The sequence below is a fragment of the Malania oleifera genome, chromosome 6 (genome assembly GCF_029873635.1).
Source record: "Malania oleifera isolate guangnan ecotype guangnan chromosome 6, ASM2987363v1, whole genome shotgun sequence".
Classification (NCBI taxonomy): domain Eukaryota; kingdom Viridiplantae; phylum Streptophyta; class Magnoliopsida; order Santalales; family Ximeniaceae; genus Malania; species Malania oleifera.
The window spans coordinates 26894057-26918778 of record NC_080422.1 but is presented as its reverse complement, the minus strand read 5'-3'; the positions used below and the strand labels follow the sequence as shown (position 1 = coordinate 26918778).

The following is a 24722-nucleotide window of genomic DNA, read 5'->3' as shown; positions in this document are numbered from 1 at the left end:
AGTTCTCTCACTTTTAATTTTTTTTTTTGGTTTTTCATGTACTGACTGGCAGCGCGCCAGTCTCCTATCTCTTTCGCTTAGAATCGACTTTTCAAAAGTCAATTCTGTATTTTTTTTTTTTTTTAAATAGTCAACCGAGTCCATTGGGTATATTTTTGTAAATTTATCCCCCATCCAAACATACTTGTATTTTTTTTTTTCCTTAATAATTCTGTAAAAATCTCTTTTAAAACCACGCCCAATGCAGAGTTCGCTCGGACGGCCCTGCATTTTCATACTTACTGGCACTTACCCACTGACGCATTTGGCAGAGGAAGAGAGCAGAACGCCATGCCGGAGCTTCCGGAGGTGGAGGCGGCGAGGCGAGCGGTGGAGGAGCACTGCGTGGGGAAGAGTATCAAGAGAGCGGTTGTCGCGGACGACTCCAAGGTCATCGATGGCGTCTCCCCCGAAGACTTCCAGGCCTCCCTTCTCGGCAAAACTATCGTTTCCGCTCGCCGCAAGGGCAAGAACATGTGGCTCGAGCTCGATTCGCCTCCTTTCCCTTCTTTCCAGTTCGGTACGTTTTAAGCCTTGGGAAATGGTGATTTTTGCGTGGGTTGCGGCTGCTAGTGTTGTCGAGTGCCGTTTGGTTTCTGAGATCATGTTGGTGAAAAATGTTAAAAAACAAGGTATTAGGAAATTTTTTAAAACATGAAGGTTTACTCACCTATTTTTACTTCAAATTATGCCACTGGTGACAATATCCCCTTAACTTTTCAATTGAACAATTAACCACCTAACTTGAGTTCATTGTCCAGTTAACCGCCTGTTGCCTCAGTTTCGTGTTAAAAAGGAAAATGCGGCTGCGCATGGTTATCCTACTTGCTCAATAGATCAAACTGCTCCCTGTCTATACATCAATGTGCACAATGTTAGCACGAAATATGATTTTATGAGTACAAATTCACAAAATTCTGTGGCTTTGAGGCGTGGATAATTCTCTGTGTTTAAGATATTATTTGCTTCCACTTAAATGAGTCTGCTGCAGGAACATATTGCAAATCATGTGCAGGTAGAACAAAACCACCAGGTTGCAATTGATTTCTTTTCAAACCTTGTCTGGGGACATTGTATTTGACTTGGAAAGAAGTAAGCAAGAGAGTAAAACAAATTTAAGTAATGCTGAACATATCACATGCTTGAAATGCAAAATTTTATGCTATTATTTTAACTAATAAAATAAGCAAAGCAACTTGTGGAAGGGCTTCTTGAGAACTGAGAAGGGAGGAGGGCTTTGTTGTACATGGGTAATGGATGCTTTGGAGAGGGCTCAGAGAGGAGAACCAAACAATTCCTAGGAAACTCAAGTGTGATTTGTGGTGGGTGAAGGCGTTTTGGTGGCTAAAGGGATTCCCTGAACTAATGGGAATCCAAGATGTGTGTGTGTGTGAGAGAGAGAGAGAGAGAGAGAGGGAGAGGGCTTGAGTTTTCAAGTGTGCCAAAAGTCCCCCTTAAGAATAATTGGGAGTATTTATAGGAGAGAGGCAAAATGGTGCAATATGTGATCCTTCAATAATAAATTGACATGTCATGTCTTAATTAATGAAAAAGATAGATTTTTGAGCTAATCCAATTATGACGCATGGCTAGGATGAAAGGATGTCACAAATAGCATGCGGATGCTTAAGCAGCTTAGGAGGGGTAGGGATCCCCTTTAGTGAACCCTGATTTGAGTTGACCAAGCCAAAATTTTTTAGAACATCCCAAGACCAGGATTTGTAGAGACCCTACCACGTGTCTATATGCCCACTCCTAGGGTGCACTGCCAATCTTGACCTCGTACAAGAAAGAAAATGTAATATAATTAATAGTTAATTTAACTATATGCACATCCAAAGTTGATGTTGGTCATCAATTTCATAATCTAGGCCATAATGGTAATTTTATGCATTTACACAACTTAATAAGCATTTGATTTGGCAAAGAATTTTGTTTGTATTTTGTACTACATTATTATGTCTTTTATTTGTAAGATTAAGTAGTACCTATACATATGTTTCGTCCCTTATGCATGTTAGTAGCATTTTGAGAAGTATGGTGATTTTTATGTGAAGTCCACTAGTATTTACGTGTTGAGATGCATTGAGAAGCATGTGGGGTTTGTATCTTAGTATCTTTGACCAAGTTAAAATACTTGTCATGCAACTATGCATGAAGGGCAAGGGGTCATAGTGTGCATGAGTTTATTGTCTTAAAATGCACAAACTAATGTGCACTACTTATTTATAACAAGGGTTTAGTACCAAGGCATACACAAATGTGCACTATAAAACTAATGTGCATTACTTTATGCTTTATAGTAAAATGTAGTGCAGTGCACATTATTCTATTGACCCATTGAGCTGCTTATTTTTTGCCGTTTTGCGATGTCATCTTTAATCTTAATGTAGATGATAGGTGGGTAGAAGTGCACCATAAGCTCAAGTTAAATTATTAACAACTTGGGTGGAAAGTTTAAGTGGGGATGTTGCCACTGGGAAAATGCAATTAAACCCAAGTGAAATTAAGATATTTGTAACAAGTTTGGTAGACATCTTATCTGGAGCCAAGTGGCAATATATGGAGTGGCTTAGTAGTCCACACACTAGATTTGTATCTCTTTACCTTTTCTAGTTAATGGTGGGACATGACAGTGTTGATTGGTTTTGGGTGCTTTTCTCCTATTTTAAAGTGAAAGCATTGCCTTAATTTTAGATTGAACCAGTTGGGAAACTAGAATGTGAATCTTAGACTAGTAGTTTGTTTGGACCATGGTTTTGAGACCTAGACTAGACTAGTCAGTCTAACCAGGTTCAACCCAAACCGGTCACTTGGCTGGTTCGGTTAGTCTTCCAAAATTGGATTTGTTACAAACGGGATTGATTGTATTCAAATTATTTGTTTCTTTCCCTTTCCTTTAATTCCCTAGCCCCAATGTGGTTTTAATTGTATTACTAATTTATTGCTTTTTTGCTTGAATGTTTTGTCTTTAATGTGTTCAGGCATGGCTGGTGCTATATACATTAAGGGAGTGGCAGTTACAAAATATAAGAGGTGAGGTTTTCTTTTATGTCTCTAACTATCTATGCTTCATGCTTGGGAACTATTGCTATTTTATTTTGATAATTTCTGTTTTGGAAGTAGAATACATTAAATTATCAATGGAAGAAGAATGTACTAGCTGTAGGGACATAGGTTGTAAGCCTACGGCAGCAGCAGGAAAATGGAATTTGCAGATACAACTTTATAAACAATTAATAGCTAAAAGAAGTCTCTATATGGAATGCAAAATAATTCGTCTATACACACACTCAAGAGATGTTTCAGGATTCTGTCTTACACTCCGCTAGCAGACAAGGCTTCATTGGAGAAAGCTCTTCTGTTTTTCTTTTTCCAAGCTTCCAGAAGACTACGGTAATTGCAGTGCAAATGTGCAATAGTTGCTCGCAACAGCTCTCCTATTGCCTTACTCATTAAAAAAAAAAAAAAAATCGTTGGCCATTCTCCATACTCTTCTTTTAAGTTTATCAACTGGTAAGAAGTGTTTGAGAGCAATAAAGGCCTTTAAAACTTCTGATGTGCTTATTGGTTAAGGTGGCCCAAGAGTGGACTTTTGATTCTATGTTGGGCTTGGTTAGAGAGGAAAAAAATCAGCATGGTAAATCACTATTGGGCCAATCGAATGGGCAGACCCAAAGCCTAGTTAGGTTCCCAATCAAAATGAAGGCCTTCTTTTGCAAACCTGTGAGGCTAAGGGTATTAATCTCTCTTTGGAACATAAGCAAATTGTGTTTGCTTTGCGCTTCCATTGTTTTCTATCAAGATCTATGGTGGTCAAGAGGAGAGAAGTAGCTGCTCCAAAAACAAAAAAGAGGTGGCGGTGAAATCTGAAAGGTTGTTATTAAAAATTCTCTAATTTTCTAGGAGGATGATGCTTCTCCTGTTCAAGAGAAGAATGATAGTAGGTGGGGTTGCAGGATTGAGTTTGGGGGATCTTCTTCTAAGAGTTGTAATTCTTGTGAGGTTGAAAATAAGGACTTTATTGTTGGTTCGAAGGGTATTCAACTGGTATTGAAGTTGACTCAAATAATTTGAGGAGTCTAAAGGTTTACGTCCACTGTAAGGAAGTGCAAATGGGTTTTGAAAGGAGGAAATATTTTGAAGATGAATGAGATTCATCTGGTGAGAAAAAAAAATTCTTAAGAGATATTTTAAGGGTGTTTCAATTATAGTGGAGGAGCCAATCTGTGAGAGGGCTAATATCAGTAAGGATAGTGAGAGATGGGGGTATGTTCCAGAGATGATAGCGTAGGTGGTAGTGATTTTGAATGTGATATGGGTTTACTTTTGGATCAAATTCGGGCTTAGCAAGGATTTTTCTTCTGAATTTTCTTCTTATTGCCTTTGGGATTCTACCGTCTCTTCTTACAGAAGGTTTAGATGGCATTAATATTTTTAAGGATGCTGTTTCTGAAAAAGAGCTTGAAGGTATAAGATGGAATTCTGCCCACTCTAGTTCAACAAATTTCGAAGAAAGACATTCAAACTCTCAGGTTTGTTTGATAACTTTTGCCTCATGTTTGATCTTGGAGGAAATGAAGTTAGGCTTGATGGTGGTAAATCTAAGAGGAAGAAGGGTTAGAGGGAATTAGCTAATTTGAAGTGTTTGGTGAACTATGATGGGAAGGGATAAAAGAGGGGTTTTCTTGGCTGATTTCTGTTTTTTTTATTTTGTGATATGTTTTTTAGTTTTTATTTTTTATTTCTGCTTTTGTTTGTTGTTTTTCTTTTTGAGGATTTATTATCCTTGCTTTGATTTTACATTCACTTTCTTAATATATATTTAAAATAAAAAAAAAAGCATATAGATCCTAGTATTGAAGGTAGATGGTAACTTTTTACCCAAAAAGGGAAAATAAAGAAGAGAAAAACAAATATGGTGAATGGTTGTCATAGAGTAAAAAATATTAGAAAATGTGAGGTTAATGCTGGATGACTTTTTGCTGCTGGACCAACTAAAAAGAAGGAAGGACTAAGGAAAGCTAAGTGAATAGCAGCAGGACCATCTGTTGTTGTATCAAGATAAGGGAAAAGGATAATTGAGGTTGGCTGGGATTGCTTTGTTTAATGTGCTCTAATGTTTTTTGGAAGATTGAGTTTATCAATATTTGTTATTTGTAGATGATTTTCATTGATTTTTTGAACCAATGACTTACAAAGTACATCTAATTCAAAATTTGGGTAGATTGTCTACTGCAGTTGATATCAAATAAGTTAACACAACATATTCTATTGAAGGATTTCTGATTAAAAAATTTAAGCAAATATCTTATTGCATCTTCTAGTTAACTGTGCGGAGATAAATTAGCTTTTACTTATTTGTTCGTCATAATCATTATTGCAATGATTTTCTTATGATATTTTGATGGGTGGGAGAGTTGCCTCATTTAGCATCTTCAAGAAAACTGAGTGATTAGATTAACTTATTGATCCTCTTGGAATGATATAAATTAAATGAAATGGAATTTTCACATAAATGTTTTAAGTTCGAAGTAGATCTGAGTTTGCTTGTCATGCCTTTACTTCGGAGACTCTCTTTAGGGTGCATTTTACTGGGGGATCAAAATGGATAAAAGTCGCTAAAAATGTACATATTTAGAAGGGTAATGCATACCAATAACCAAAAATATTTTAGAAGAGTAGTGTGAATGTCAACTTTCGGAATATACATTGAAACACATTTAAGCTCCTGAAAATTTTTGTTCAAGTTTTTGCTGAGCTTTTTACTAACTTGTATGGGAGTGACATAACATAAATGCGCAAAGGGAGTATGTAATGAGGTGAGAGGTACGAAAAATGGCTGCTTTGATGTCAAATCTTCCTTCCAGGTAATTAATAGAAGCAACCAAGACGGATGGAGAAGTGGTGTTCACTGGAACTCCATTTGCAAGACACTCCCACTATAGTGTCCTTTTTCGCTATGGAAAGGATTTTGAGGCTTGATAATTCACAGGAGGTTACTGCGGTGAGAAAATAGGTGCTACCTGTGTGAGAAGAGAAGCTGAGAAAGTGTATCATCTGCTTGTTTCTTGTAAGTGGTGGAGAGAATTGTGGGAAAGCGCATTGTCTATGACAGGTGCTAGTAGTGTAGCAGCAGGTTCTCTTTGGGAGAATATTAGCTTGGAAGAGAATATTAGCTTGGAGGGGCACTCAAACGTATAAAGCAAGGAAGAATATTGTTGGGGTGATTCTTCCAAACCATTTTGGATGAGTTGGAAGGAAAGAAATTGCAGAGCATTTGAAGGGCTATAGATGGCTTAAAACTTTGTTTTTTGGGTTTGATGGGCAAGATTTTGTTAATGTCAAGGCTACCATTTATTTTGTAGATATTAGTTGTAAATTCTGTCTGTTCCTTGGGTTGTACCCCTTGTTTTCCCTTATTGATTTTCTTTTGACTCTTAAAAAAACCCCCCCAAAAAAAACCTAAAGAGAGAAAGAAATTGTTGAATTGAGTCTATACCTGTCAGTAGGACTAATTGTGATTGATGGCGCTAAGTGCTACTGTTAACCTAGAAGGCAGAATGCCAATTCATGCAAAGGGAACGGGAATGGGGACAGGATTGTGGTACAGTACACACTCTAAAATGTGAAATGCTAGGGATACACGTACACAGATATATTGGTGAAAACTATGTAATGGCACTTGTATATTTTGGGGAGGATGTTGAGTTATTTCTAAATCCAGTAGAGATTTTCTCTTTTGAAATAAAATATTAGTGACTGAAATAGAACTATAATGTGTTGATTCTCCACATTGACTAAAAAAATTTATGTTATGTTTTGGATAGTTAGGTTTGTTCTAGAACGAAAATGTACCCATGTTTATAAATGTTGGTACCAATTTGTGGTTTGCTGGGGTGTTAGTGTTTTCTGGTAAATAACTTTGCAACATCAAGCAAAGATTTTGTATAATAATTAGAACTATGATTATTATGAAACATCATATGAATCCTTTTCATATGAACTAAGTCTTTTCATATGAACTAATTATTGCCTAATAGTAAGGTTGCTACACCCAAACCTGGAGGCCGTATTTTCAAATCATGGAAAGTGCCTCTCCAAAATAAGGAGGTAAGGTTGCATACATTATTATGCTACCCAAAAAGCCTCAATATTGTGTGGCAGCCTTGTGTACTAGGTGATTTTTATGCCTTTGTCATATGGAATATGCAGCTGAATTAACCTTCTTACTTATATAGTTATGGTGCTATAATTTGCACATTCTTTAAGATTCTTGCATGTTTCTTGTATTGACAAATAAGACGCTGTATTTGTCTGGAAAAGTACATGTGTTTAATGATAATCTTCATTTAATAGCAATGTCAAATGAAGCAAAATCCTGCAACCAATATAAGATTTTTTGTTTCCTTTTTCTAGTAATTATTGCGTAATTGCATATGAAAATATTTATATTTGAGTTAGCTATATGTAGATTTCGTTTGCTAGTAGGTTTCTTATGCATTCACATGTCTGTTTAAATTTATTCCTTTACATTTGATGAGATCAAGAGTGATCTTTTAGGCTATTTATATTTTGATTCTCTGCACCACTAAAAAGAAAAAAAAAAAATTCAACAGAATAGGACATCGTATCAAGAGCACACAAGCACTTCAAAAAATATTCAACTCTAATTAAAACCGTGGCATGAGTGCTCCTTCATGGACTCCTAAAACATCAGTTAGGAATCTATTTCTAAATAAAAATACAAAATAGGAAACCAAATCAGTCTAACACAAATTCCTAGTGCTTGCATTATTTGATTCCTAAGCAACAAAAATATAAATTACAATAATTCCCCATAAAATGCCAAATATTGAATATTCCACCTAATTCCTAAATTCAAGTTTTCAGCCCAGGTTTCCATCCTCCACAACTTGTCATGCCATGTTGTGAATGTTTTTCTTCCTTGTGGCATGTAATGAATAACTTTCATTTCTCTGCATGGTTATGACATATATTCTTCTTCTACTTTGTCGTTAAAATGATTTTGTGTCAAATGGCCAAGATTTGTTATGCCTGATTCTTGTATGATCACTATTTTCTGCACATATGGACGGTATGTGATTTTCAATTTTAATGGCATAAAATTTGCTGATAGGTCTGCTGTAAATGATACTGACGAGTGGCCTTCCAAATATTCCAAGTTTTTTATTGAGGTAATGACTCTTTTATGAATATATGTGAATGTACCTTTTAGTTTCACTATGATTGTGAATCAGATGAGGTTCTGCGGCACTAGACAAACGATGTTCAGTTTAATCTTGTTATCTTGATAAAATGCTTTTTAGGCACTAGTTGGTAGTCTGCTATTTTTTCAAAATTTTTGCGACTGAAGCTTATTCTGGAAAAATTGAAATACACAACAAAATATTTTGTTCTCTAATTCTTTTACAATACCTGAAACATTTATGTGAGTACCAATGCATTAATACTTGGTCGATATTTCTATAAAAAAGAATACTTACTGTTGGTGTTGCAAAAATAAGAACTTCTAATTTCTGCTTGTTCCTTAGATAGGAGAGCTCATGATTATGTTAAAATGCTTAAGATTTGCTATTCGTTTTCTCTGCACATTCAATGAGTTCTTCCTGAAGTCATGACATAATGTTTGAAAATATTAGTAGATTATAAAACTTCTCTCTTTATCTTTTTCTCTGTCTTCTCATCTCCCGTGGGGTTTATTTCTGTAATACAGGTCCTACATATCTGCCCTACTGTTGGCATCTGGATCTTCACCACTTGATTAGGACACTATAGTTTAGGCTGTATGCCAGGCAAGCTAGTTCTAGATATTTGGTGCGGTATTGTTTGTGTTGCACTAAGTATAGGTCTGATGCATTTGATGGGTTTTCTGTTGGTGCTTTAGTTTGGGAACTAAGGATAAATAGTGGTTCTTCCCTGTTGGTCAAGTCTAGGATTATGACATATTTACCTGAATATTTTGTTGATGATAATTGCTAAATATTATAGTGAAATTATGTGCATGTGGTTTTGAAAACTTGTATGCCCTGCTCTATTGATTATTGACATATAAGGTGGATAGGCGTTCTTGGTCTGTAGAATCTTTGGGGGCTTATTCTTGCAAATCTTTTTTGAATACTTGATTAATTCTAACATTTCCTTTCCACTCCATAGAATTATTTGGAAGACCAAAGTTCTCTAAAAAATCTAGACTTTTATTTGGTTGGTTGTTTTTAATAGAGTTAACCCCAGCAATCTGTTGCGGAGTAGGAGACCTTCAAAGGCACTTTGATGCAGGGCCAGCATCATGGTTCTGGAGCCATGGGAGAGATTAGAAGAAATAGAAGAGTGGAAGGAAGAGGAAGGGAGGAGAGGAGATAACAGGGGGAATTCACGGTCACAGCTAAATTCAAATTCAACATCAACTGCCTACAACATGGCTTTCACGCACTATTTATAAGAAAGCCTCTAAACACATGAAATTGCATAGATGCCCCTAAAACTACATTGCAATACAAACATACCCCTAGAATACACAAATGCTACAAACAAGCCCCCAACATACATAATCCTAATACAACAAACCGCGCACACATATTTAAACAACTAATTAACTAATCACATTTGGGTTTTGGACCCAGTAAACAATTGACCCTATTCTTCGACGTAGGGCTCCAAATTGGGTTGAAAAGTTCCATCCAAATACTCACTTCTTGTCCTACATAGCACTTTCTCTTGATATATGTTTTCTTTGTCATGATAGTTCTGAAATAGTGTCTTATTTGTTTTTGCAGTGCTTGTTTTCTTGGAATATATGGAATAAGCTTTTTGATCTTTTTAGGAGAATATTGAGTTTGCTGGAAATCAGTGGAGGAATTGTTGGCCACTTCTGTTGCTGGTTTTGGTAAAAGGAAGGATGCTCATGCTTTGTGGATGTGTATGGTTTTTTCAGTTCTGTGGGGTTTATGGATTGGAAGTTGTTATGGGAGAAGATTCATTATTTGGCCTCGCTTTGGTGTGCTTCTGCTGGTTGTGTAAAAGGAGTGAGGTTTTCTGATATTTGACGGGATTGGTTGGCTTTGTTAGCCTGATTGTTTGAAGTTTGCTTTACTGTTTTTGTTTATTTTTTATTTTGTTTGAAGTTTTCTTTATTGTTTTTGTTTTATTTTTTATTTTCCTTTTTTTTCCCCTTCTGTTTGGAGGATTTCCTGTTCTCCTTGTATGTTCTTTTTCTAATAAAGTCATCTTCTTTTGCTATTTCAGAGTAGAAGTTTGGAATAATTTGTAATAAAGACAGGTTGGTTTTATATGTGTGTGTGTGTGTGTGTATAGATCTTGATTTCATGGTAGTTTTTTTTTCTGGGTTGGTAGGATTGATTCATGGTTCGCTCAACTAGGATGGGGGGGCTTCAGGTTAGTTCTAGTCTAGGTTGTTTGCTTTTTATCTAGTTAATGTACTGCCTTCATTACTATTTGCTAAAAAATGGAGGACTTTGCTTTCTAACACAAGACAAAACCTATGCACAAGAACCTTAGCAGTTATATTATACGCACTAGTTGCTAAACTAATAGGTCGAAAATTGGCAACCTTAGAGACTGGTTCTTGTTAAGCACCAAAGTGATAAAAATAGAGTTAATGCTTTTGCTTTCACTTGTTGTGTATACAAGGTTAATCCTTTTGGTAGAATCATGTATAAGATCCTCTCATGATGAATGACAATGTGCTGTCTGGTTTACGGGGACTGCAGGTTAGTTCTAGTCTAGGTTGTTTGTTTTTTGTCTAGTTAATGTACTGGCTTCGTTAATAAATCACGATGGCTGTATCATTTGGTAAAAAGTGGAGGACTCTGCTTTCTGACACAAGACTCAAGCTGTGCAAGAACCTTGGCAATAAATTGTACACACTAGTTACTCAACCTACCCACAAATGAAATTGTTGTAACAGTTTTTATTGGATATATTTTTTTTCGTTTGCATGTTAGTCAATAGGTACAACCCCGCTCCTCCTTCCCTGAAAAGAAATAAATATTTGCCATCTGTGTTGTTCATTGATGCCTTTGACTTGTTTATTTATTACCTTGCCATCCTTTTGAATATTGCACATGAACTGGGTAATGACGAGAGGAGCATCTTCATGTGGCTCTAATTTTCTCTAATATTGTTCTCATATTATTATTTTTGATAGATCTGTCGCTTTTCAAATACTATAACAAAAATTTATACTCTCAATGTACAGCTGGAGGATGGTTTGGAACTGTCTTTCACTGATAAAAGGCGATTTGCTAAAGTCCGCTTGCTCAAAGATGTATCGTAAATAATTTACGCAATTATTCATTCATCAAAACAGAGTTTTCTATGGTATTTTCTTTCCTATGGCTCCTATGAATCTGATTTTAATGATTTTGTTGGTACAGCCAGCTGCTGTGCCACCAATATCTGAGCTTGGTCCAGATGCACTTTTGGAACCTATGACAGTGGATAAATTCATCAGCTTCCTGAGCAAGAAGGAGATTGCAATTAAGGCTCTTTTGCTTGATCAGGTTGAAATAACTTTTGTTTTAAATTTGGTAATCCCAAGGTTATGTATGTATGCTACATGACCTTGATTAATTTTGCAGATATTCTAACTACTTTTACATTACTAAACAAGTGCAATAATTTTACCTCACATTTTTCCTTTGTTTTATTTTCTTTGTTCTCCAGTGCAATTGGATGCTTGATTTCTGCATTCATAGTTTTATCATATGCTTGCCTAAGTTCTATGTCGTTTACATTAGGAAAGAAATGTCATTCTTGTAAAATGAACTGGAAAATGTTTGCACCTTTAACTACAGAATACAAACTGATATTTTATTTTAAGATAAGAGGTAGTTATGAGGATTTATTTATTTATTTATTTTTTTGTGGATATGAAATGAAAGTATATTATTAGGAGAAAAAGAATATACAATGAGGAGGACAATAAATCCTTGTACAGAATGGAAGAAAACAAAAAAAAATGCAATCAACTTAATAAAGCATTCCAATTCCTGCTTTGAGGATCTCTTGTCCTCTTCTAGGATGTAATTCTCTCTTCTCTCTTTCTTAATAAATTTCTTTTTCTATCAAAAAAGACAAAGCATTCCAATCCTGCCCAAAATCCTCAAAGCATGTACCCTTAAAACAGCATGCACAAAAAGCCCAAAGAGATGCCAAATCATATATCCTGTCCCAAATTTCCTGTGACCATAGGTGCATCAAATGCCCCACATAACATCAAACAGCATACACTTTCACAATCAATCCTTTCATTTACTCCTCCCAAATCCTGTAAAAGAAATATCGAATAGCGAATAGATCTTTTACTGTCTTTGGGCACGCCCAATCCTCACAAGATAATCCAAACAATCTATTCAACATTAGTAAATGAACAAAGTAGAAATAAATGAGAATGAGGATTTAATTGTTAAATTTCGTAGTAAATTTGCAATCAACATTATTTTGTGTCATTTTTAGAAATAACCTCAACAGCCATATCTCATGTTACAAGTTGGAATTATAGAGAAATGGATATAGGAGCATGAGTATGCATTTTGAAAATAAGAGGAACAAATGAGTTTCTATTTTTATGTTGTTTACAAGCTTCCATACTTGGGGAAGATGGAAATGACGACATTTAGGAAATATGATTATAAGAGTAGGAATTTAAATTATAAAATTGTAAATAAAGGGCAGCAATGAGGCAGTCTGGATTCATGGGTGCCACCACACCAGTGTGTGTGTGTTTACATATGAATAAAAATTAAAACTGTGGGAGCACTGATGAGGTAGTTTGGATACCATGATTACAATTTGTGTGGGTGTGGGCGCACACACATGCATTTTTATTATCTATATCTATAATATATATAAAAATATGAATAATATGAAAATGCAAATCATTTTGTGGATAAAATATTAGTATCTTTTAAAAATAACAAAAAAATTGTTAAACAAAATTAAGTATAAATAGAAGTATAGAACTATATAAAATCACATTTTGAAGATGGATTAAGGCTTGAACCTGAAAAATTTTGTGCATGACTTTGATTTGTTTCCTCTACCCGATTAAGGACTTTGCTTCTGCTGCAAGCATTAAATAGTTTTTTTGGATTAGAATGTCAGTAATTATTATTGATCTGTTATTAATTAGAAGATCTCTAAATGATAGGGAGATGATGGAACTGTCCTCCTTGTTGTCATTATTGAATAATAGACATCTTTCTTTAGAGAAATACTTGGTCTTAGGCTTTGGATCTTTCGGGGGGCTTATTTTCGAGTTTTTGACCCGTTCCAATTCTTGTTTGCCTCTAGTTTCACGTATCTGGAAGGCTAGAGCTCCCCCAAAGATTAAGGCTTTCATTTGGCTGTTTGTGCTTAATAGAATCAGTACTAACAGTCTGTTGCAAATTAGGAGACCTTGAAGGTCTTATCTCCAGATGTTTGTGTGCTTTGTTATTTGAATTCTGAGTCGGCCCCTTATTTGTTTATATTGTGACTTTGCTTGGAGCATCTAGAATAATTTATTTGGTGTGTTGGGAGAAGCTTGCGTTTGTCCAGTTACAGTTGAATGGAATGTTGGCTATCTCTTTTGAGGGCTTCAGAAGGGAAAAGGATAGGACTTCTCTGTGGAAGTGTGGAGTTTTTGCAGTGCTGTGGGGTTTATGGTTGAAGTGAAATGCTCAGATTTTTTTAGGGGTAAAGTTGAGCAGCCAACTGGCTTGGGAGAGGATCCATTATTTGGCTTCTTTATGGTGCGTTTCTGGTTGCTTTAAGCGAGTGAGCTTTTTAGAAATTCTGTGAGATTGGAGGAATTTTTTGCTTTGATGTTTCAAAGTGTTTTTTTGCATTTCTAGTTCTTTCTTTTTCTGGATTTTTCCAGAATTCTTTTGGGAGATGTCTTACTTCTCTTTGTAAATTATTCTTCTTCTAATGAAATCTCTACTTTTGCTGTCAAAAAAAATTAATCTATTATAGAATTCTATTCATGGGTCTCTGTGTACATTGTCCAAAGTACAGATAGTTAATCGTCAAAATTAATTGAGCAAAATATAAATGAAACCTGCAACCAAAAAAAAAAAAAAAAAAAAAACTGAAACAATGTGCACGTAGACAAGTGAATATAACAATCTAATATTCGGTTTAAGTATCCACTGTTTTGTTATGTAATTTTAGCATCATTTTAATATTAAATTAATGAGAAGTATGACTCATTATTGGAGGCAATGCATTGTAGCTAAAGTTAGAAAGGATTAAGAAGAAAAATGACACCAAATTGATAGAAGTATAGAACAACAATTATGTAAGACTAACAAGTAAGATTTGTTCATGATCAGAAGTTTCTGAGACAGTAGACATAAAGATTGGATACGTCTTCCTTCATTGGAGGTGTCATGGGGTCAAATTATTGTTTAGATACTAGACTAGTGTCCTTTAGGAAGTCCTTGTGGGGTCCTATAGGGGCATGGTGGGTTACTTTTGTGCATAGGCTGAACGTAGTCTCTTTGACAAGTCAATTCCTTGAGGAATTAAAAGATGTTTTTGGTTTAGGATCTCCATGAGCATGAGAAAGTTTGACTTCTTTGGGACAGGCTCGCTCATGTATTGACAAATTTCTGTTCACAAATGAGTGGGAGGATGTGTTTGCACATCTCGTTTAGCAAATCCTCCCTAGAATATAATCACTGCCTGCTTCTTTTAGAGTCTAACCCTATGACATGGGGGCCCACCCCTTTCCATTTCGACAACATATGGTGAACTCATCCTTCCTTTAGGGAGCGAGGGTCACAGGTTGGTGGAGAGAGCATCAGGTGAAGGGGTGGGAGGGTTTTAAATTCATGAAGAAGCTGAATGCTTGAAATCTTAGCTTAAAGATTGGAATAAAGAGGTCACAGTTGTAAAAAAACAGTATCCTTCTGAAATTGTAGGATTGGATAGGTTAGAAGGGTGCAACCTTCTCGAGAAGAAAGATAGGAGCATGAGGGCCAATCTCGTTAATGAGTTAGAAATTCTCTTATTGAGAAAGGACATGTGTTGGTATTAGAAGTAAAGGGCAAAATGGGTTAAGGAAGGGGGCTCTTTCCTCTAGGTGGCAAATCAGAGAAGAAGAAGAGGTTACATCAAGGAGCTGATATTAGACTTTGGCCAGGTGGTGAGGGGTCAATTATAGATCGGAATTGAGATCACTAATTTCTTTAAAATTCCCTTTTTTGAGGAGATTCCAAACAGGTTGATGGTGGAAGGCTTGGACTAGAGTCCCATCCAGGACAGTTCTGCTCAGCGGCTAGAAAGATCTTTTGAGGCTGACGAAATTAGAAAAATGGTATTTGTCATGTGTAGAGACAAAGCCCCCAGTCCAGATGGTTTCTTGATGGCATTCTTTGAGTATAATTGGGGAACATTGGAAGTTGATATCCTATTTGATGAATTCCATCATAAAGGTGTGGTGAATACTAGTGTGAATTCCACTTTTATCACCCTCATTCCTAGAAAGGAAAGAGCCAAAAGAGTTGAGGACTTTAAACTGATTAGCCTAGTTATTAGCTTATTCAAAATCCTGTCAATTGTTCTTGCTATAGATCTATAATAGTCTTGGGGGATGTTAATGGTTATTTTAGTCTTTTAGCATTATTATTGTGTTAGTATTACGTTAATAAGTGAGAGTTAGTAAGGCTATTATGATCATTATAATGTACTTGTTATGTATTATAAATAGGGGCAGAGACCTATCACTGTGTTGGGTCTTTTGTTTTCCCAAATTCCGACATGGTATCAAAACAACATCCAACCTAAGCCCTACCACCACCACCAAACCAAACCCTAAAACTAGCCATCCTATGCAAAATAGCCAGCATAAGAGTATGCCTAGAAACCAGTCCAGGGTTTGTCAAAAAACTCAATTGATGCCGAAAAATATCCTGGCCATCCTGCCTTTCTCAGAATTTTGAAAACCCTTCCATATTATACAAAACCAATGATACAGTCAACAATAGATCCCTCTGATCTGTAGTTATGTAAAATCCCATTGCTGGGAATCCCCCCACATGTCCCCACGTGCAGGCCAACTGTTGGTGGTGCCAACCCCACATGTCAGTGCGTGAGACACTTGCTGGCCAGTTTTTGCTGCATTTTTCTGCAAAACATCTTGATTACTTCCATAGGCCATAATATCAATCTGTTGGACATGTTTTTTGATAAAAAAATCCGATCTTTTTCGACCATGCACTCGTGGCAATCTGATATTTGGTATTTGTAAAGGCCATTGGTGAGTCTCTTGGAGCAGTGGCAGCATTCATATGTTGATTTTGTGGGGCTGTGGTGGTGTTATATTAGTTTGTTGGTGACTTATTCATGGTTGTTTTGGTGGTTGACCTTGTTCGTGATTGTTTTGCTTAGTCTAGTTGTTCCTCTTGTTTAACACCGGTCTAATTTGTGAGTGTTGGGATGGAGTCTATGATCAACCTCTGACTTTGAGAGGACAGCCTTTGTCGTGTAAGGTGATTCCAGTTTTCAACCAAGTAGTCTTAGAAATTATCGAGATGGTTTGAGTGTCCGTGGTGGAAGAGATGGACGAGGTAGAGGCACTCCTCGCAAATGCACTCATTGTGGACGTGGAGGCCATACTATTGAGCAGTGTTGGGATCTCCACAATAAACTTTCTTTTGTCGCCAATGCAACCACTGCAAACTCCACACCTTTGGTCCCAAGTGGGAACCAACATACTATATCTATGTTAGAGGAAGAGTTTTCCAAATTCTAGTAGTATCAAGTGTCCCAACAAGCTTCTTTTCTCATTGCATCCGTTGTCCAGATAGATAACCCTACAACTTGCTTGTCATCTAGTACTTCTTGCCTAGTACTTGGGTTATAGATTCCATTGCCATTGATCATATCACAAGTATTCCTAATTTCTTCTCTACTCTCCAATATCGTGAAAGCTTGCTCCATCACTACTATTAAGGGAATTGGGATTGCAAATCCCACTTCCTCTATTTCTCTTCCTTTGGTTTTGTGTATTCCCTAGTTTCCTTTCAATCTTATATCAGCTAGCAAGATTGGCAAATCCATGAATTGTTCAATTACATTCTTCCCTGATTCTGTGGTTTTTTAGGATTTGAAGACGAGGAAGACAATCAACGGAGGGTGTGAAGCTAGTGGACTTTATCACCTTGAGCCGCCATGTCCTTCTACCGCCTGCAGTGTTGCTACCACACCACTCCAAATCCATTGTCACCTTGGTCATCCTTCGTTGGAAAAGTTGAAGCTACTAGTTCTTGATTTGAGTCTTATCTCTAGTCTTGAGTGTGTCTTGTCATTGGGAAAGCATCATTGTGTCCTTTTTGCTTCTCTAACCAATAAATGGACAGCAAGCACTTTCATGTTAGTATTATGATGTTTGGGGTCTTAGTTGGGTTGTGTCCAAGTTGGGTTTCCAATATTTTGTAACCTTTGTTGATGATTATTCAAGGATGACTTGACTTTATTTAATAAAAGTTTGTTTCGAGTTTTTTCATATATTTTGTGCCTTTTCCTCTGAGATAAAGACTCAATTTGGTTTGCCAGTTCGGGTACTTTAGAATGATAATGCTAAAGAGTATTTCAATACTCAATTCAATACTTACATGACTCAGTTTGATATTGTTCATTAGTCATCTTGAGTCCACACTCCTCCACTAAATTGGATTGCAGAGAGGAAAAATAGACGTATCCTTGATGTTTCTCCCGCCTTAATTTGTCAAATGTTTTTTTTAAGTGTTTTGGAATGATGTTATGCTTATTGATTCCCATCTTATAAGGATGCCATCCTTTTTGCTTAGTGGTAAAATACCCTACTGTGTTCTCCTTCCTAATTCATTTTTGTTCTCTTTACCTCCTTGTATATTTGGGTGTGTGTTCTTTGTTAATCAGCTAACCCTTGGGGCAGATAAGTTGGATCCTTATGCTATAAAATGTGTCTTTTTGGACTACTTGTGCACTCAAAAGGGATGTCGTTGTTATGGTCCTACTCTATATTGGTTTTTTGTTTCTGCCAATGTTACCTTCATTGAGTCTACACCTTACTATTCTTAGCCTTTGAGTGCTTCTGACTTCAATGAGTTTTTTCCTCTGCCTAATCTTCCAGATTCTAGTTTGTTATCCTTGACCTAGTCATCCACCTTTGTCTCCATGTAGTTTGAGTCTTTTCATCGTCTCAATTGTTTTAATTTGCAAGTATATTCACAATGGTGGCTTTAGGGAAGAGAATCCCTTCTAGCCCCTACTATACACCTTTGGATTCCTTATTTGATGATCATATTTCCCACAATGTTGATCCTCCGATTGCTATCTGGAAAGTTAAGCAAACATATACATAACATCCTATGTGCAACTTTGTTTGCTATGACTTTAATCACCCTACTATTATTGTTTTGTTACTAATTTATCCTATACTACCTTCGTAAATTTGTTTTTGAAGCCTTAGCCCACTTTGGGGGGAGGAATGCATTGTTTGAAGAGATGAGTGCATTACAGGACAATGATACTTGGGAATTGATATCTCATCCTCTTGAAAAATCTATGGTTGGTTGTCACTAGGTATATACTGTGAAAGTCAATCCTAATGGTTTTGTGGCTCATCTGAAGGCATGTCTTGTTGCTAAGGGATTTATTTAGGTGTATGATTTGGATTATTCAGACACTTTTTTCCGGTTGCGAAACTTACCTCAGTATGTTTGTTCATATCCTTAGCCACCACTTATCACTGGCCTCTGCATTAGTTTGATGTGAAGAATGCCTTCTTGCATGGTGATCTTGAGAAGGAAGTCTATATGGAGCAACTACTTGAGTTTGTTGCTCAGGAGGAGTCAATTTTTATGTGTTGGCTCAAGAAGGCATTATATGGTTTAAAACAGCCTCCTAGAGCACGATTTGGTCAATTTAGTGTTGTAGTACTTGAGTTTGGCCTTCAACAGCGTGTAGTGGATCACTTTGTGTTCTATCTCATACTTCATTGGGTAGGATTCTTCTTATTGTGTATGCGGATGATATTGTAATTACAGGTAATGATGATTAGGATGTTTAGGGCTTCAAACATTTTCTACAAATTGAGTTTCAGACCAAAGATTTGGGACATTGAAATACTTTGGGTATAGAAATGTCTAGATGTCCTATGCAAACTATTTTGTCATTGAGGAAGTATGTTCTTGATCTTTTGGGTGAGACAGTGCTATTGGATCCAAGCCCGTTGATTCACCCATGGATCCTAACAGCAAGTTTGTGCCGGGTATGGGTGATTTGATGCCTGATCCAGGTTGATATTAGAGACTTGTTGGAAAGTTGAATTATCTTATAGTCAGTTGACTGAATTTATCTTTCGCAACAAGCGTTGCGAGTGAATTTTTGGATTTTCCAAGGACAAGTCATTTGGTTGCAGTAATTTGCATTTGGTGATATCTCAAAGGTCCCCATAGGAGAGGTCCCTTATATCAAGATCAGGGTCACGCATATATTTAGGCAATGTTTTTAAAACCGGACTGGATAGCAAATCGGAAGGCCATCCAATTCTTGGTTCTTCTGGTTAGTTTAGTTGAACGCCCAGTCAGACCGTTTGTGTATATATATATTTTAAGAAATTTGAAATGTTTATAGTTACATGTGAAATATTAGGTACTTAGACGCACAAATAAATTTTGGTCCAGTGGTGACTCCTTCCCATTCCTTGTTTTAGGTTGAGGGTTCGATCCCTTTTGTATACGCCTTCAACTTTTTTTTTTTTTTTAATAATTGCCACACACAATGGCATTTGGTAATTTACCTTGTCAAGATATTTTGTAGGGTTACTAAATGATTTTGATCCTCTTTTGTTGTTGCACCTTGTTGGTGATTCTCTCCACATTCTCCATTACAACTTGCAATACACTACCAAGAAGAAGGCATCACTCTCCCCATTCTCCTTTACAACCTGCAAATAACTACCAAGACGAAGGCACTATATAAAATTTGTTCCTAAAGCATGGGCATATTTGTTATGTTCATTCATGGCATCTCTTTTGTTTTCTCACACATCTGTTCATCTCTCTAAAATTTGTTTTTGAAATTTTTGTTTGGTGTTTTGAGTATTCATTTCCGTCTCTCTCGTCCATGAGCGTCGCTTGTCCTTGCTTCTTGTTAGTTAATCTTGTCTATATCTACAGAGTATTAAAAGATTTGAGTCCCAGATCTCCCAGAACATAGTGAACCAAGTTCGGTTCGGTTCGGTTCATTTGGGTTGGCTCTGGTTTTAATTGGGATTTTTTTTTTGGGTATTATATTTGTAAAAAAATATGTTCAAACCAAACCAGAGAGGGGTCCAATTCCTAGTTCAACCATTTGAACTTGATAGTTGGGTTTGGTTTTGAAAACATTGTATTTAGGGATATACCGATGTAGATTGGGCTGGATCACCTTCAAATAGAAGATTCACAACTTGGTACTGTATATTTGTTGGTGGTAATTTGGTTTATTGGAAGAGTAAGAAACAAACTGTTAGAGGTTATTTTTATGTTTTTTAGTATTATAATGATTGTGTTAATATGTTAATTAGTGAGAGTTAGTAAGGGTATTATTGTCATTAGAATGTATTTATTTGTATTATAAATAGAGGGAGAGATCTATCTTCAAGTTAGGTCATTCATTTTAATCAAGATCTCAGCATGATATCAGAGCATGATCCAACATAAATCATATTCTTCTCAGCTGTCGCTGGAAAAGCCATTCCCATCGCTGCCCTTCTCAGATCCACCCAAACCCCTCATTATTTCACAAAACCAACCATATACCCAAGCACAAAATCATTCGAAGCCTAAGCTGCCTAACCTCACAAAACCCCAACGCTAGAACAGTGCCCATGAGCCGCCACGCACCGGCCAAATGTCGGTAGAGCCACCTATTTCCTTTTTTCTTTCTCTGCATTGTTCCAATTCCTTTTCTAGACAATATTATCAAGATGTTGGCGCTATTTTTTGCTAAAAAATCTAACTTTTTTTGACCATACACTCGCGATACTCCGTTGACCTCTGTTTGGGGTTTGTGAAGGCTTCTTTGTGAGTTTCTTGGAGCAGTGACAGTATTCGTATGTCTATTTGTGAGGCTGTGGTAGTGCTATATCCGTCGGTGAGTTGTTCACCTCATTCGTGGTTGTCTCGGTGTTTCACATAGTTTGTGATTGTCCTTACTAGTTTTGATTGCTCTTCTTGTTTGATGTTGGTGTGGCTGCAGGTTTGTGTGTGTTGGGATGGAGTCTTTGAATCCCAAAAATCTGTTTCCTACATCATTCCCACAAATAATGACTCCAAAGTTGGATGAAAAGAACTATGTTCATTGGTTTAAAGCTGTTAAAGTTTATTTAGCAGGATTAGGAAAATCACCACTTAATCCAATGTGATCGTTCTGATGAGAAAAGAAAATAAGTATGAGTTCAAGAAGATGCCTTGATTGTTTCCCTCTTATGGAATTCAATGGAGCCACAGATTGCACAGATGTGTATGCATCTAGATACATGCAAGGAGATTTAGGATTATGTCAAGCTTCTATACTCAAGTAACATTATATATGATTCATTTCAAGAGTACTTTTAGTTATAACAAGGAGGTAGGAGTAGTGCAAATTATTTTGGAGAGATGAAGCGTATTCATGAGGAGCTTAACATTGTGCAACCTATAGCTGCCTATGTTCGTGAGATGCAGAGGTAAAGGGAGCAGATGATAGTCCTTCATATTCTAGCTGGTTTGAGACCTGAGTTTGAGGTAGTTTGGTCCTAGATACTTAGCAGTGTTGAGTTGCCATCATTTTCTAATGTCTATTCTCGTGTCCTTTGAGCTTCCTTTAGCACACATTCTTCTGCTCTTGCATCTGGCTCTGAGAGGACAGCATTTGCTACATAAAGTGATTCTAGTTCTTTACCAAATATCTGCAAAAGTTATTGAGGTGGTTCAAGTGGTCGTGGTGGTAGCAACGGACGAGGTAGAGGTACTCCTTGCAAGTGCACTCATTGTGGACAAAGTAATCATACTATTGAGTAGTGTTGGGATCTTTATAGTAGACCTTCATGTGTTTTGCCAATGCAGCCACCATCGACTCTTTAGCTTAAGGGCCGAGTGGGGGGGGGGGGGGGGAGAACATACTGTATCCATGTCAGGGGAAGATTATTTCAAGTTCTAGTAGTATCAAGCGTCACAACAAGCTTCTCTATCCATTGCATTTATTGCCCAAATTGGTAATCCCACAGTATGCCTGTCATCTAGTACTTTTTGTCGTAGCCCTTGGGTCATAGACTCCATTATCACTGATCATATCACAGGTATACCTAGCTTCTTCTCCACTCTTCAATATAATGCAAATTTACCTTGTGTTACTCTTGCTGATGGATCCACCACTACAATCAAGGAAATTGGGATTGTAAATCCCACTTCTGCTATTTTTCTTCCTTCGGTTTTGTATATTCCCAAATTTCCTTTCAATCTTATGTCTGTTAGCAAGATTACTAAATCCATGAATTGTTCAGTGACTTTCTTCCTTGATTCTATGGTTATGCTGGATTTGAAGTCAAGGAAGACGATTGGTGGAGGGCGTGAAGCTTGTGGACTCTTATCACTTTGAGCTGCTATCTCCTTCTATCACCTGCACCGCTGCTGCCAAACCTTTCCAAATTCATTGTTGCCTTGGTCATCCTTCATTGGAAAAGTTAAAATTTCCTATTCCTACTTTGAGTTTTGTGTCTAGTATTGATTGTGAGTCTTGTCAATTTGGAAAACACCATTGTGTCCCTTTCGCTTCCCTAGTCAATAAATGGGCTGCAAGCCCTTTTATGTTAGGTCATTATGATGTTTCAAGTCCTAGTAGATTTGTGTCCAAGTTGGGTTTTCGGTACTTTGTAACCTTTGTAGATGATTATTCAAGAATGACTTGGTTATATTTAATAAATTGTTTTGAGTTATTTCATGTATTTTGTGCCTTCTATTATGAAATAAAGATTCAATTTGGTTTGCCATTTTGAATACTTCAAAGTGATAATGCTAAAGAGTATTTCAGTGCACAATTCACTACTTATATGAATCAGTTTCGTATTGTCCATCAATCATATTGTGCCCACACTCCGCAACAAAATGGGGTTGTAGAAAGGAAAAATAGACATATTCTTGAAATCAATCGCACCTTACTTTATCAAATGATGTACCTTAAGTGTTTTGGAGTGATGTTGTACTTATTGCTTGTTATCTGATCAGCAGGATGCCATCCTCACTTTTAGTGGTAAAATTCCCTACTCCATTCTCTTTCCTAATTCATCTTTATTCTCTTTCCCTCCTTATATATTTGGGCGTGTATCCTTTGTTCATCAACTAACTCCTAGGGTGGATTAGTTGGATCTTCGTGCTATAAAATGTGTTTTTCTAGGCTACTCATATACTCAAAAGGGATATTGTTGTTATAGTCATGTGCTGCATCGCTTCTTTGTTTCTGACAATGTTACCTTCTTTGAGTTTACACCTTACTGCACCCAGTCCCTAAGTGCTTCTGAGCTCAATGAGTCTCTTCCTTTGCCTAATCTTCTAGATTCTCCTTTGTTGTCCTTGCCTAACCAACCATCTGAGTCTTCATGTAGTTTGAGTCCTTCTCCTTGTCTTGATCATCCTAATTTGCAGGTGTATTCATGATAATGGCTCCAAGGAAGAGAGTCCCCTTTAGCTTCTACTACCATGCCTTTGGTTTCCTCGTCCGATGTTCATATTCCCCATGATGATAATCCTCCCATTGCTGTTTGGAAAGGTGAACGCACATGTGCTCAACATCACATTTTCAACTATGTTATGACTTCTTTTCACCCTCTTATTATTTTGTTATTGCTCTATCATCTACTACCCTTCCTAAATCTATTTTGGAAGCCTTAGCCCATTCTGGGTATTCAAAGTCTCAAACTTTTTCCTATAGGCTAGGTTTCGAGCCAAAGATTGGGACCACTAAAATACTTCTTGGGTATAGAAGTATGTAGATCCTGTATGGGAACTGTTTTGTTACAGAGGAAGTATGTTCTTGATTTGTGGGATGAAATTGGATTGTTGGGATCTAAACCAGTTGATACACCCATGGATCCTAATAGCAAGTTAGTGTTGGATATGGGTGATTTGCTACCTTATCCTGGACAATGTTAGATACTTGTTATCTCATAGTCACTCGACCGGATATATCTTTTGCAACAAGTGTTGTGAGCCAATTTCTAGATTCTCTGAGGACGAGTCATTGGGATGCAGTAATTCGCATCTTGAGATATCTCATAGGTGCATTCGGGTGATATCGTTTATATCGTGATCAGGGTTACATTTCTATTCATGGATATACAAATGCAGATTGGACTAGGTCACCTTCCAATCGGAGATCCACAACCGAGTATTGTATCTTGGTTGGTGGTAATTTGGTTTCTTGGAAGAGTAAGAAACAAACTATGGTGGCCAGGTCATGTGCTGAATCAGAATATAGAGTTATGGCTCATTCTACTTCTGAACTTGTTTGGTTGAAGAATATGTTGGAAGAATTGGGTATTTTGCATTCTTAGCCTAGAAGTTGATGTGTGACAATCAAGCTGCTCATCATATTGCCTCCAACCCAATCTTTCATGAGTGGACAAAGCAGGTTGAAGTTGATTGCCACTT

At 36.8% G+C, this 24722-nt stretch overlaps 1 protein-coding gene across 4 annotated transcripts in view; it reads left to right on the top strand.

Annotated features, from left to right (window-relative positions):
* The first annotated feature begins 219 nt into the window (after positions 1-219).
* Positions 220-24722, top strand: part of LOC131157557 (formamidopyrimidine-DNA glycosylase) — a 35818-nt gene continuing 11315 nt past the window's right edge. For 2 of the 4 annotated variants that reach the window (XM_058111798.1, XM_058111802.1), the window contains exons 1-5: positions 220-559; positions 3024-3075; positions 8180-8237; positions 11279-11347; positions 11457-11582. In XM_058111798.1, the coding sequence (XP_057967781.1) occupies positions 331-559; positions 3024-3075; positions 8180-8237; positions 11279-11347; positions 11457-11582 (534 nt within the window). In that variant the 5' untranslated portion in view covers positions 220-330. The remainder of the gene's footprint in view (positions 560-3023; positions 3076-8179; positions 8238-11278; positions 11348-11456; positions 11583-24722) is intronic. The other 2 variants (XM_058111799.1, XM_058111800.1) reach the window with 2 other exon arrangements.